Source organism: Rhinopithecus bieti, unplaced genomic scaffold, assembly GCF_001698545.2.
Source record: "Rhinopithecus bieti isolate Rb0 unplaced genomic scaffold, ASM169854v2 scaffold_56174, whole genome shotgun sequence".
NCBI lineage: Eukaryota > Metazoa > Chordata > Mammalia > Primates > Cercopithecidae > Rhinopithecus > Rhinopithecus bieti.
In genome coordinates, this window is record NW_016824749.1 from 4,644,579 (window position 1) to 4,658,875 (window position 14,297).

The following is a 14,297-nucleotide window of genomic DNA, read 5'->3' on the forward strand; positions in this document are numbered from 1 at the left end:
CCCCTTTATCTAGCTGAATTTATTTTTCAGTAGCCATAATGTCCCTTTCCGCTGTCTCAGAAAACCACTGTGTATGTGAGAAGCTTCTAAATGAAATGCTGTGAGTAGCTTCCCAGTGTGGATGAGAGAACATTCAGACATTTCTAACAGTGGTCCTTGGTAAAGAACATAAAACAAGAAGAGAGATTTTTGTTCTTAGTGGTTGGTGCTGGGATTAAAGTCTTTTGTCACTTCCTGATTTGATTTAATCTAGCATTTACTGACCAACGTGTGACTGTGGGACTCCAGGTTTCTGTCTGAAGCGTGACCTGTTTTGCACAGAGCTGCTGAGTGGGACTTAGCCCTCTTCTTGGTTAATATGAGTCTGTCCTATTGCAGGAGGGTGTTTATGGTGGTAAGACTTAGGCTGGAAGTACTAACAACACCTGCATATATTATCAGTTACCAGAGAAGGTTTTGTTTAGTGATGCTAGTGGCAAGTCTCAAGGCGGTGCCATGCCGTGTGTTGCTGTGTGTTGGTGGGTGTGGCTGCTGTCCACTCTCATGCCCTAGGCAGTCACAATGACAGTGGGCCCTCAGGCAGCAGCAGGCCCAGCTCACCAACTGCCCCCACCATCACTTAATCAGACCCTCCCACCAGCTTCCTGAAAGGAGGGCCTCAAGGCCTAGCGTGAAGCCTGCGGGCCATACCTGGCCATGCCTGGCCATCGCCTGTCTGCTGAGAGGAGAGGCCCAGGAATGGGTTTCTCTGCTGGCTAGGAGTTCCCTGGCTCTTTGTCAGGAACCCAGGTTTGGGGTGGGCTGGCTACTGGAAGCACATCTGCTCCCAGCACCTTCAAAATGTGCCATCGTATCCCTCAAGTTTATAACCGTATGGGAGTGATGATCATAGTGACTAGATCCACCCCACAATGTGATCCTCTTGAACGGATCAGAGCCAGAAGTTAGATGAGATGCTGAAGCTTAAAATCTAGAAAATAAGAAGTTGGCCATTAAATTTTTTTTAAAGATTCTTGTCACTGGTATCCAGAGTGAATTTGAAGAAACTTTACAGAAAAGTGATTAATTTCGACCCTCCCCAGTGATTAACAATATTCGATTTGGCCTGAGTTAAAATTAAACTTAGTATCTCTCTGAAGGAGGGTTTGGCTAGTTAGACCAGCAGCTTCAGAGTGCCCAGCCAGGCGTGGACCATGAGCAGGCCGGGAAGTTGGTGCATACTCGACGTTAGAAATGGCGTCAGCGATGGCCCGGTTTCTAGTCTGGCTCACAAACATTGGTGTTGCTGAATTAGCAAACGTGACAGCATGTACTGTTTAAAATCCATTGTGAGTGAAACTGTGGACAGTTTAAGCATGGGGTTAAGTGGGATGTGGGGCACATATGAGGAAAATGTTATTACTTAGGATGAACTAAGTGCTGCTTCTCTGCCAGGCGTCAGTGGTAACTGGCACATTGCAAGCCTTTGTGGCCCCATAGGAGGCTGGCCTGCCAATCAGGGAACACTCCTGCTGAAGTTATCAGCACCATCCACACAGCCTGCAGTTCTGTAGTTATTGATTCTAGTGATGGGGTTAGTTTTCTACCACCCACCCCCATCTGTTCCCCTGTAGTTAGATGGGGTCTACAGCTCCCTGCTGTCTGGACTTGAGCTGATTAAGTAATACCACATGCAGTCGCCTGGATGAGGACGGAAGGAGCATCTGATCCTGCGCTCCCCTCTGCTTCTGTCTCCAGGCATACCGTCCCCGCAGTCTGGTGGAAGAACGCCCAAGGCAAAGACCAGATGTGGTATGAGGATGCCTTGGCTTCCAGCCACGCTATCATTCTGTACCTGCATGGGAACGCAGGTACCAGGTGAGGGAGAGGAGCCCATCTTCGCTGTGGAGCACGGCTCCTTTTTGGGGTGGGAATGTCCTTGCCCAGTCTGCCAGAAACCAGCAGGGGCTAACCTGCAGCCCCAGAAAATCAGGAGTACTGATCCACTGCAATGAGGGAGAACCTCCCAAGAACAAAGGGAAAGGCAGAGTTCTTAAGGGGTTGAGGGAAGGCCGAGTTTAGGTGAACGTTACATGAAGCAGGGTTCCCACAGGCTGAGGCCAGCAGGACTGTCTTCTGCAGGGACCAAGTGTGGGAAGCTGTGTGCAGACTGTCGCCTATCTGGAACTCCAGCCTGGGTTGGGATGGAGGAGGCTGAGTCTCGGTCAGGGGCTGAGCTCCCCGGCCAGAGGGGCATGTTTTTTTCTCCCTGTTGTAATCGCAAAGGGCACAGTATCTGCTGTTATGTGATTTGGGGAGCAGGTTTCTTGGAGAGTGAGGGCTTTGGGTCCCTCTGAGGAGGGGTCGTGGTGGCACTTGACTGTGGCAGCCTCATGCCCTTGGGAATGGGCGGCTCCAGCTCACTGGCAGCTGGTTTTCCCCATATCTGTCATGCAGCCTGAAGTGACAGGCAGATCTTTGTTACCTGTAAGATAGTTCCAGGTGGCAGACAGGTGAAGCCAGAGCCTGGGCAGCCCTGGAGGAGGAGGCATACTTCCTGGAAAAAAGTGGCAGGTGCTGAGAAGGGGCAGGAGGGAGAGGCTGAATGTACCAGGTGCTGGGGTCCTTGCAGGCCACCCTACAGTGTGGGCTCTCCGCTCACTAACGGGCTGTTGGTGAAGTACATGCGCTTTGTTTGATCAGCCCTGCCCAGTGCTATCTCAGATGCTTTTCCTGAGTGGGCCTAATGGCTTGTCCTTTCCACTGGCTGCCCTGGAGTTGGCCTCCCTGCCTTAAAGGGTGCTCCTTCCACACCATGTGACTGCTGTTCAGAAGAACCTCTGTGGGAGAGCCCAGGGTGGGTGTAGGGGGGATACATTTTCTGAACAAAGCATTGTTTGAAAACCACCAAGGTCTTCGTGTGTGAGAGAGGCAGCCAGGAGCCAGCGCAGAGGCAGACCCAGCACGGAGACAGGGCTGCTGCAGGGCCAGGGCCGAGGTCCACTGTGGCACCAGGGTGTGTCAGGGCTGGGGCCAAACATTTTATAGGCAGAGCCGGCAAGGAGAGCCGTGCTGGGCCCTTCTGGAGGCGAAAGCAGGCCTAGGTGGGTGTCTGCATGGTGGAGCCCTGCAGAGGGCATTGCTGAAAGAGCCCAGCGGCATGGTGCATAAGGCGGTTTCTGTGCCAGGGACGGCGTGTCTAGCTACTGAATCGTGCATGTGCTGCACAGTTTCCTTTCTTCTTTGTCTGGGACAAGCTGCAGCGGGTTTCTCTTCTGCTTTTCAAAGAGCAAGCGGCTACAAACAGCTCTTGCAGCATCTTTTTATAAATGAGAGAACTGTGGTTGGCTGTGAATAAGGTTCAGTTCTGCAGTGCCCATCACATGGTTAAAAAAAAAAAAGAACCTGCCTGTAACTTTAGGTTAGAAAGTGATGCTGTGACTTCAAGGTTTGCTGCCCCCTCCCACTCCTGCAGAGAGTGCCTGGCTGCAGGCCTCACCTGCAGCCATGTTGCCTGCTTTCTTTGTCCTGTGCATCCCAGTGGGGTTTCGCTGGTCTGCGGGATCCACCACACGGGTCTCCCTGAGGTCCAGACCCCCTGGATTCCCAGCAACTGTTACTTTTTTGCTTAATGTAGGAAATTTTAGAAACTTAGGAAAGAGCTACTATGAACTCTTACAGTGATCACTGAAAATATTTTGCAGTGTTTCCTCCTTGTCTTGAAACTTCTTCCTTTATTTTTTATTTTAATTTTTGAGACAGAGTCTCACTCTGTCGCCCAGGCTGGAGTGCAGTGGCGCAGTCCTGGCTCACTGCAACCTCAGCCTCCCGGGTTCAAGTGACTCTTCTGCCTCAGCCTCCCGAGTAGCTGGGATTACAGGCACCCACCGCCACACCCAGCTAATTTTTGTATTTTTAGTAGAGACGGGTTTTACCGTTTGACCAGGCTGGTCTCAAACTCCTGAGCTTAAGTGATCCTCCCACCTCGGCCTCCCAAAGTGCTGGGATTCCAGGCATGAGCCACCGGCCTGACCCTTTATATTTTTGTTTCTGCACTTTATTGGATTCCTCCTTCATCTCATCCTGGTCTCCCACCAGCAACACTCCTGCCCCCATACCTGAAATGGTGAAACCGCTCCTGAGGAAGGAGGAGCACAGCTAGGGAGTGTGGAGAGTGTGGACCCGCCCCCCTCCCAGTTGGCCCATGTCCCTGCTGTGGGGTCGGTCCAGGTTAACAGCTGGCCAACAACTGGAAAGAAAGCGGGAAGGGAGCCTAGACAGGCCTCAGACAAGGAAGTACAAATGGGGGTGTGTGTGCCGAGCCCACTTAGTCTCCGTAGCGACATGCACGATGAAGCTGTAGTTGACTGTGAGGGCCAGGAGGCAGCCATTCCTGCACTTCAGGGTCTCTCTGAGGAGATTCTAGGAGCATATCCCATGCGTGGAGCACACACATGTGAAGGGCTGTAAGGCAGGGTGGCCGTGACAGCAAATAGAAGTTAGTGCCAGATGGGAAACAGCCGAGATGACCACAAGAGGCCAGGGCAGCGCAGCTAAGCAGAGTTCTGAAGGTTGGCTGAGACGTGTGGAGCAAGAAGTGAGGGCAGGAGGTGTCCACACAGGCCCTGTTAGAGCACAGCCTCCGTCCACACAGGGTGTCCCTGGCACGGGGAAGCTGGGAGGGGCTGGGGTGTGGTGGATGAGGGCTTGCTGTGTTTCCTTTAGTGTCTTTCTAGTTTGGGACTATAGGTGTGCATTACCTACTGAAAAATAAAAGCAGTCATTAAGAAATCTCCCCAGAGTGCTAAGACTATCTCCCCCTTGGCACAGCACTGCCAGAGGCGCGTGTGGGGCCACTTAGGGGGACCCAAGGAGGAGGTTGCCCTCTTTCCTTGGCCTCTCCCTGGTTTGGGGTACGGAGGACAAGTTGACCTGGGGCCCGACTCTGAGAAGATGTGCTCACACCATGTCCTATTTTCTTCTCCAGAGGAGGTGACCACCGCGTGGAGCTTTATAAGGTGAGTGCAGGTGGCACCCACACCTGTTCCCTGGGCTGTTCTTTCCAGGGCAGGAAGTGAAGGGAGTCACCAGACTCACAGCTTGAGAGTTAACTATTGCTGGGCTGTTTCTGTGTGTGAGACAGAGTCCTCCTGCTCTGTTGCCCAGGCTGGAGTGCAGTGGCACGGTCACAGCTCACTGCAGCCTCGACCTCCTGGGCTCAAACTATCCTCCCACTTCAACCTCCTAAAACTGCAGGTGCATGCCACCACCACACCCAGCTAATTTTTGTTGTTTTTTTATAGAAATGAGGTCTCCCTATGTTGCCCAGGCTGGTCCCGAACTCCTGGGCCTCCCACCTTGGCCTCCCGAAGTATTGGGATGACAGGTGTGAGCCACCATGTCTGACCTCTTGTTGGCCTTTTTAACACTGCCTTTGGACGGGTGTGCTGGAAGGTAGGGCCTTAGCTACCTCTGCTGTGACTGCCCATCACACTGCCTCTAGGCCTGGGCCCCAAAATCAGAATGTATGGGCTTGGTAGACCAAGTGCAGATATTGGCAGACTACATAAATGGCATTGGAAATTGTTTTTCAATGTTACATTACTTGTGTATAAAATGAAAAGAGAGGGCCGGGCACAGTGGCTCATGTCTGTAATCCCAGCACTTTGGGAGGCCAAGGTGAGTGGATCACAAGGTCAGGAGTTCAAGATCAGCCTGGCCAAGATGGTGAAACCCAATCTCTACTAAAAATACAAAAAAAATTAGCCAGGTGTGGTGGCAGGCGTCTGTAATCCCAGCTATTCAGGAGGTTGAGGCAGAGAATTGCTTGAACCAGGGAGGCGGAGGTTGCAGTGAGCCAAGATGGCACCACTGCACTCCAGCCTGGGTGACAGAGCGAGACTCCGTCTCAAAAAAAATAAAAAAAGAAAAGAGAAACCAGGTGCCCCAGGTGCTACACTGACTGCCAGATCGCAGGCTCACCCCAGCAGGGGGTGCAGGTGGGATTTGAATCAGCTTCCAGGCACACAGTGGGAGCACCCACAGATCTCCCCACGTCCAGGGGGTGTCTAGGACAGGGCATGCAGACCTTCACTTGTGCTTGGCTGCTTGATTTTGTTCTTCATCTGGTTATCTGGGTCTTGGAGCCAAAGAGCTACTCTTGGAACAGCCTCACTCTCCTCCCTTCAGAGGGCCATCTGCACTGGCCCACAGGACAGAAGGGGATACAGACAGAGGCAGGGGCACAGACAGAGGTAGGGGCACACTCAGCTCTGAGCTATTGGAGGATTTTACCCCTGGAGTAAATTGCATTAAGTCAGGAAAGGTGGGGAGAGTTTGAGAAGTGATTGGTTCTTTCTTTAGGTTTCTGTTAAAAGAAATGATTCACCCTACTGAGGTCAACAGGGCTGGAGCAGGTTGGCTCTGGGTATAGACTCTGCAGTGGCTAGGAGCTGGCAGGGAAGTGCAGGCTGCCCTGGGGAAGCACCCAACTCCCTCCCTGAAGAGGGGAGCTGTGATTCTGGGTGACGTGATGGTGCGGCAGCCTCCCCTGTTGCTCTGGGCACACCCCAGCAAGGGCACAGGAGCGTTGAGTAGTGATCTAAATGAGAGAGGTCAGCTAGTCTGTAGGGATTGAAAAAAAAGTAACAGAAAAAAATTGACAAGAGCTTAAAATCCAAGAAATACTGGGTTGCAGCAAGGTCCTCAGATGGGGTCTCTACACAGTATAGCCCTCCTCCTGGGGGTCTGCCATCACACTGCAGCACCGAGAGCTGTCTGTCCCCGGAGGAGGCCCCCCCAGAGGCTGCCCTGCAGCACGCGTGGAGCTGTGGCCTGGGACCTGGGACCTGCGGGAGTCTGCACCTGGCCCTCTAATTCTAAGCAGGAGGAAGGGGGATCCTTCCCTAGCGTCTAAGCAGCAAGAAGGGAGAGCCTTCCTGTGCTCCCAGGCAGGGATGTCAACAGGTCCAGAAGCAGCAGTTGGCATCTGGGTTTCATAAAACCCAGCCGGGAGTCAGGCAGCATGTCACAGTCTTTATGAAGCTGCCACTACGCACAAGGCACGGGAGGGAAAGTCGGATGAGTTTAGTAAGCGGCAAGCTACCCTCAACACAGACGCTTGGATTTGTTGCCAAAGATGTTTATTTTTCACTTTACAGGTGCTGAGTTCCCTTGGTTACCATGTGGTCACCTTTGACTACAGAGGTGAGATTTCTTTTGCAAGAGCATCTGAGCACATTTCCACTGCTTGCTGGCAGTATCCCATGGGCAGGCCTCACTTGAAGAGGCTTGGAGCAAGGCCAGCACCTGCTTTGGCTGTGCTGTGATGGTGTCCTGGGTCCTGACAAAGCCCCTGATGGAGCTGCTGGGAGAGCCCCTTCTGGTAGGGGAGGCTCAGCACCTAGAGCCCCCAGCAGATGCCCTGTCAGCAACCTTTTTTTTTTTTTTTTTTGAGATAGGCTCTCACTTTGTCACCCAACCTGGAGTGCAGTAGCATGATCATAGCTCCCTGCAGCCTTGAACTCCTTTGCTCAAGGGATCCTTCTGCCTTAGCCTTTCAAGTAGCTGGGACTATGGGAATGCGACACCACACGCGCTACTTTTTTTTTTTTTTAGTAGAAATGGGGTATTGCTATGTTGCCTAGGCTAGTCTCAGACTCCTGGCCTCAAACGATCCTCCTGTCTCAGCCTTCCAGAGTGTTGGGATTACAGGCGTGAGTCACTGCACCCAACCTGCAACATTTTAAATTAGAAGATCCTGTCTTTTTTGGACTCACACTGTCTCTGCAGCTGGACGTCAGACACGGTTTATGCTCATCAAAGCTTGTCTTGTTAAAGTTATGAAGACAGTAAGAACTGTTAAGAAAGGCTGAGCACGGTGGTTCACACCTGTAATCCCAGCACTTTGAGAGGCTGAGGCAGGAGGATCACTTGAGGTCAGGAGTTTTTGACCAGCCTGGCCAACATGATGAAACCCCATCTCTACTGAAAATACAAAAATTAACTGGGCATGGTGGCTTGCACCTGTAGTCCCAGCTATTGGGGAGGCTGAGGCAGGAGAAGCGCTGGAACCTGGGAAGCAGAGCTTGCAGTGAGCCAAGATTGCACCACTGCGCTCCAGTCTTGGCAACAGAGCAAGAGTCCATGTCAAAAAAAAAAGAACTGTTAAGAGAGAAGATAGATTCTTCTGCACCTCAGCATTTCTGCTTTTTTGAATGAACCAGGGCTTGCCACTGAACATATCAAGAATCCACAGTTTGATACATACCAAGGACACTATGGCTTAATGGGCAACAGAAATAACTTGGTGTTAACAGTGAACGACTGGTTTGTTTTGGTTTTGGTTTTGGTTTTGCTTTGAGACAGGGTCTCACTCTGTCACCCAGCTGGAGTGCAGTGGTGTGATCTCCGCTCACTGCAACCTCTGCTTCCCAGGTTCAAGTGATCTTCCCAACTCAGCCTCCCTGGTAGTTGGGACCACAGGCACTCACCACTACACCTGGCTAATATTGTTTTATTTTTTTTAAGAGAGGGTTTCGCCATGTTGCCTGGTCTGGTCTCGAACTACTGGGTTCAGTCAGTCTGCCCACGTTGGCCTCCCAAAGTGTTGGAATTACAAGTGTGAGTGAGCCACTGTGCCTGGCTGAGAGACTGTTTTAAAGTGTAGTCTGGCTGGGCATGGTGGCTCACGCCTGTAATCCCAGCACTTTGGGAGGATTGCTTGAAACCAGGAGTTCGAGATCAGCCTGGGCAACATGGCAAAACTCTACCTCTACTAAAAATACAAAAAAAGTAGCTGAGCATGGTGGCAGGCGCCTGTAATCCAGCTACTCGGGAGGCTGAGGTGGGAGGAAAGCTTGAGCCCAGGAGGTGGAGGTTGCAGTGAGCCAAGATCATGCCACTGCGCTCCAGCCTGGGTGACAGAGCGAGAGCCTGTCTCAAAAATTTCAAAAAGTGTATTCCACCATGTAGTCCTCAGCTGGAGAGATCAAAGAGTTGATGGCAGCATGGCTGGCTGCCTTCACCTCCCGGGGGGGCAGGCGGTGTCTCTATCCTCAGACCAAGAGGAGATATGAGGGGGACAGAGGAGAGAGGCTGTCACCCGGATATGGGGATTGTGTTAATTCTCTCTTGCTGCTGTAACATGTTAGCACAAACAGTGCTTTAAACCAGCACACATGTAGTGTCTTGCAGTTCTGGAGGTCAGAAATTCAGAATCTGCAGCCCCCAGGCTGGAATCAGGGCGGGAGCAAGGCTCTCAGGGAGAATGCCTGGCTGCCCTTTCCAGCCGCCTGTGTTCCTTGGCTCACACCTCTTCCGTGATTGAATCCCAGGTCTTCTGGCTCTGACCCTGACTCCTCCCTTTTTCTCTGATGAGGACCCTTGTGGTTATTTTGGGCCCACCCAGCTTGTCCAGGATCACCCCCTTCTCAAGGCCAGCAGTTAGAGCTTTCATTCCTTCCATACCCTTCATTCCCCAGCCATGTGACCCAACACATTCACAAGTGCCAGGGTCGTGGACACTTGTGGGGGCCGCCATGCTGCCTGCCACCCACAGGGAAGAAAGTTCCATCAGGATGACAGTTGTGGGCTGGGAGAAACTCCAGAATGAGGAGTGGGAAGTGGTGTGCCCTCTCCTTCTCTCTCTGCTGACACGGGTTCTCTTCTGCTGCATGCTAGAGACCTTAGGAGAGGGAGAAGGGGTGGTTTCTTTGCATTCATCTCCCCGCACTTCTGTCAGGAAATGAAATCCCACGCAGCACTTTCTGTTTCAGTTCTCGTGGAGTCTCCACGTTTCTAATTGGCACCAAGACTGCCAGCTCCGTCTCCGACTGTCCCTCTGTCTCTCTCACTGCATCTGCCTCTTTGTCTACATCCCTCTGCCTCCTGTCCCCGTCTCTGTGCCTGTCTCTCTATCCCTGTTAGTCTTCTTGCCTGTCTCTGTGCCTCTCTGTCCCTGTCTCTCAGTCTTCCTGTCTGTCTCTGTCTCCTGTCCCTATCTCTGTTCTTTTCTTTCTGTCTCATGTCCCCATACCCCTGCCTCCCAGCCTGGCCCTGGCCCTCTGCACAGCCTCCTCCCTCCTCTAGTGTCTGAGTCGGGAAACAGCAAGTCCTGCACTAACTGTGGGGTTTGCTTACACTGCACAACCTGCTCTTTCTGACCTTTGTGGTGCTTTCAGATCATCTGATGATGACTCACTGCTGGGCTGCTGGAAAGATAATTGCACTCCATCTTTGCTGGAGACTGGGGGGGGACCCTTGGGAGGTTGTAATTTTGGGGGCAGAGATGGTAGTGTTTTCCATTACGCAAACAAGATGCTAATTAGACCCTAAGGGAAAACAGCCCCTTTCCCCTTCCTGGGTCAGAGTTGCCTTGCACCCAGAAATGCCCTCCCTGTTCTGGGAGCATCCGGACTCCACTCCCTATCCTGCCCCTAACCAAGCCTTCGGCCTTAAGGAGGTTGGTGTCCACCCAGCGGCCCGGGGGCTGCTCATCTGACCACACCAGCTGCACTGATGCTCGTCGGGGCTCGGAGTGGGACACATGGATGCTGCTGGGGTTGGGGGGAGAAGTGTAGAGCTGAGGATGGTGGTGGCAAAGGCTTCCACTGTCTCAGACCTCACTAGCCTGTCTGTTAAGAAAGAGAGAGGGAGAAGGTGAGCTCACCCCCCTGCACAAGAGGGTGAGGCAAGCCGCAGCCCTGGCCTGAGGATGCTGGTGCCAGCTCTGAAGCTGTGTGATCTGTTGACTCAGCTTGTTGTTAGTTGCCATTCAAATTTGTAGCTCACCAACTTAGTGACCCTGTGAGGGGACGTCTGGTTTGTGCAGTCAGCAGGGGCGGGGCAGGGTTGCTGCTGGGCTGCCTTCCCCAGGGCTGGTGGGGATATGGGGGTGTGCCCGTTCTCTCCACTGTTTGCTCTGCCCAGTGGCCTGGGTGGGTCTGTGGACTCTGGAAGGGCGGGCTGAGCGGGCCCCTCCCTGTCCCCTCCTGACCCTGGGCTCCCCTGGGGAGGTATGTTTGTCCAGGTTTTGTGAACTGCCTTTGATCTCCCTGTCCTGCCGTTTCTCCCTCCCAGGTTGGGGTGATTCGGTGGGAACGCCATCTGAGCGGGGCATGACCTATGACGCACTCCACGTTTTTGACTGGATCAAAGCAAGAAGTGGTGACAACCCTGTGTACATCTGGGGCCACTCTCTGGGCACTGGGTAAGGGACCCCAGCAGGAGGCAGCCTTTAGTGGGAGCCAGTATTCCTGATGACTCCCATGCCTGGATCTAGAGAGCCCGCCATCCCTGAAAACCCTGTGGCACCATTAGTCCCAATCAGCCTTGCTCCCGTCCCCATGGCAGAGGCAGGAGGGGAAGTTCCAAAGATACTCCAAAGGATTTGAGTTCCTCGTCCAGAAAGTAGTTCAGGACAGACATAGGCCGTGGAGGTCGAGGCGTCTCCGCAGGGAGACTTGGCCCTGAGGAAGATGCGTCTTCAGAGCTGGGGGAGGGCACAGTGGGTGGTTTGCTTCTCACAGAGGCCCGGACAGGAGGTACTTCCTCACACCCTTTGTGGGCAGCCTGAGTCATCTCTGCTGATGCGAGGTCCACAGTCTCTGCGGGAACCGTTGCTCTCGGCCCCCGTCCCCAGACCTTCACTGCCATTCCCTTTCTGCTGCCTTTCCCTTCGGGGCAGCCCATTCTCCCAGCGCCTGAATGGCCTCTTGCAGGCTGGGAAGCATCCAGGAGAGGAGTGGGTGGGGGGCACTGGCCATCCTTTTGTCCGTCTGCATGGTCTGCCAGGTGTGGTCCTGGGATGGCGAGAGGCACTGGGTGTGGTGGCTCCAGTAGAGGTGCAGCCAGATGCTGGCCACCCCCACCCGACAGGCGGCCTTGCCAATGGGAGGGCATGGGCAGTGAGAGGCAGCAGGACACACCTTGGGGACAAGGAGACTGGCTGTGGGTACAACCCTCATTGCAGGGGTCACCTGTGGTAGGGCAGTCAGGTCACCCCCAGTGCTAGAGGAATCTCCATTTCCCCCACTCTGTCCTCAAACTCCAGTAGCTCCACAGACCCCATGGCTCCTCTGAGCACTTTCCAGCATAAGGCCCATATCATCTCAAACAATTTTATCATAACTCAACTAAGCTGTTTTTCTTTTTTCCTAGTGTGGCGACAAATCTGGTGCGGCGTCTCTGTGAGCGAGGTGAGTGCCTTGTTGGGCCCCATCCGTGGCCGTGAGCATTCAGGGTGCTCCCCAGTCCCGGCCCTGCTGCAAGTGCTCAGCATCCTCACGGAGCAGCATGAGCTGGGCATTCTGGGGGCCCCGGGGCTGACCAGGCCGCCCTTCCCATGATACACCTGAGAAGCTAGGAGCCTCACACAGGCCTGGCCCCAGAGAGGCTGCATCAGCAAGTCTACTTTTTAGGAGTGACCGGAGCCATCTCCGGCGCGCCGCGGGTGCCCCTGGAGCTATCTGAGGCGTGCCAAGGTGGATGCCTTGGGGGAGGCCCTGTGGTCTCCCTGTGCTTTCTGGGAGCCCCTCAGAGCCCCACAGGGCAGGTGTATGTCACTGGCTTCATGCCCACCTCTCAGTTCCCTGTTTGTTTATCTAGAGACGCCTCCAGATGCCCTTATATTGGAATCTCCATTCACTAATATCCGCGAAGAAGCTAAGAGCCATCCATTTTCAGTGGCAAGTACATATTTTATTAAAAATTGACTTCTCATTATTAAGATAATTATAGAAATAACTCATTATTAAGATAATTGTAGAAATAATTATAGGATAGGTTATGATTATTAAAAATTATTTAAATATGCTAATGAACACAGATTTCATTAAAAATTAATACTAGTTTTGGCCACAGAACTGCCTGAGAAGTTTATAACCTGTAGCCAGGTGAAATGACAGGTCATAGTTGGGTCATGTGAGGGCAGCGAGGCCCAGTGGAGGCCGGGTCCATGTGGTGTCATTGACTGCATTATATTGACAGCCCTGCCTTCCCGCTCAGGAGTGGAGCTGGGGGTGCCCCCCTCTCTGTGTATGAGGATAGTGCTTGGGGGGCTGACCTCTGTGGACCAGGGAGTCTGGCCTCCCACTTGTATCTTGGGGAAAGGCCTGGGTGAACCCCAGTGGGAATTCTGGGTAAGCCAGGCCCTACCCAACCTGTGCCCTCCCCAGCTGGGAATGGAACCTTGGACCTTCTCTTAAAACCTAGCCAGTTATTTTCCCCTCCTTCTCGCTCTGGTTTGTGATCCTCGTGCTCCCCACTGGCCATGGATTCTTGGGCCTGTGTCAGCCCATCCTGGCCTCATGCTGTTCTGTTACCGACCAGAAGAGCCTTTTATCTTATCTTACTTTTTGGTGCTGCTTTTCTTAAATTGTGTGAGGAAACTGTCCATAGACCCCATTTTCTCAGGGGTGGCGGCCCTGGTGTCTGCGGGAAGACTGGTTTCTGGGCTGGATTCCGCCCTGGCTGGGAGGTGCGGGAACACCATTTGCAGCGCAGCCCCTGCCATGCCAGTCTGTGGGGCCTGTCAGGTGATTCTTCTGTCCCTAGCAGCAAAGCCAGGACACAGCCAGGGCAGAAGGTGCCAGGGCACAGCTCTGATGGCCCCTTGGCAATGTCACCCCTGCTCCCTTAGGTAGGGTAGTTATGGGCAACGCCTTGTAGATTCCTGAACTTAAACTGTCTGCACCCTTGACCTTTGCCTGGATATCTTAACCAACACTTCTGAAAATGGTTTCCATCTTGTCTCCAGATATATCGATATTTCCCTGGGTTTGACTGGTTCTTCCTTGATCCTATTACAAGCAGTGGAATTAAATTTGCAAATGACGAAAAGTGAGTACTATGGGATAGGAACTAATTTTCCTATTTAGAAAAACTCTGAGAACCCTTGGATGAGCCTCTTTAGTCACAGTAATCAAATAGGATGGAATTCAGAGTATGTAGGGTCATTCTCTAGACCATGGTTCATACCTGTAATCCCAGCACTTTGGGAAGCTGAGGAAGGGAGATTGCTTGAGCCTAGGAGTTTGAGACCAGCCTGGGCAAAATAGCAGGACCCTGTCTCTACAAAAAATCCAAAAATTGGCCAGGTATGGTGGTGTCATGTACCTGTGGTCCCAGCTACATGGGAGGCTGAGTTAGGAGGATCACCTGAGCCTGGGGATGTCAAGGCTGCAGAGAACCGTGATTGCACCACTGTACGCCAGCCTGGCTGACAGAGAAAGAAATAAGAAATCTGAAAAGATCATAGAAGTAAAGCAATATTAAAATAATACTTAGTTTTTGTCCATATAGTTTTTTTTTTTTTTTTT

General features: G+C 52.7%; 1 protein-coding gene across 1 annotated transcript in view; it reads left to right on the forward strand.

The window, feature by feature from the left end:
- Nucleotides 1-14,297, forward strand: part of ABHD12 (abhydrolase domain containing 12, lysophospholipase) — an 89,032-nt gene that overhangs the window by 67,950 nt on the left and 6,785 nt on the right. Inside the window, 7 exon segments of the mRNA XM_017862549.1 lie at nucleotides 1,738-1,857; nucleotides 4,967-4,997; nucleotides 7,140-7,185; nucleotides 11,059-11,188; nucleotides 12,139-12,176; nucleotides 12,586-12,665; nucleotides 13,736-13,818. Coding sequence (XP_017718038.1) covers nucleotides 1,738-1,857; nucleotides 4,967-4,997; nucleotides 7,140-7,185; nucleotides 11,059-11,188; nucleotides 12,139-12,176; nucleotides 12,586-12,665; nucleotides 13,736-13,818 — 528 coding nt within the window.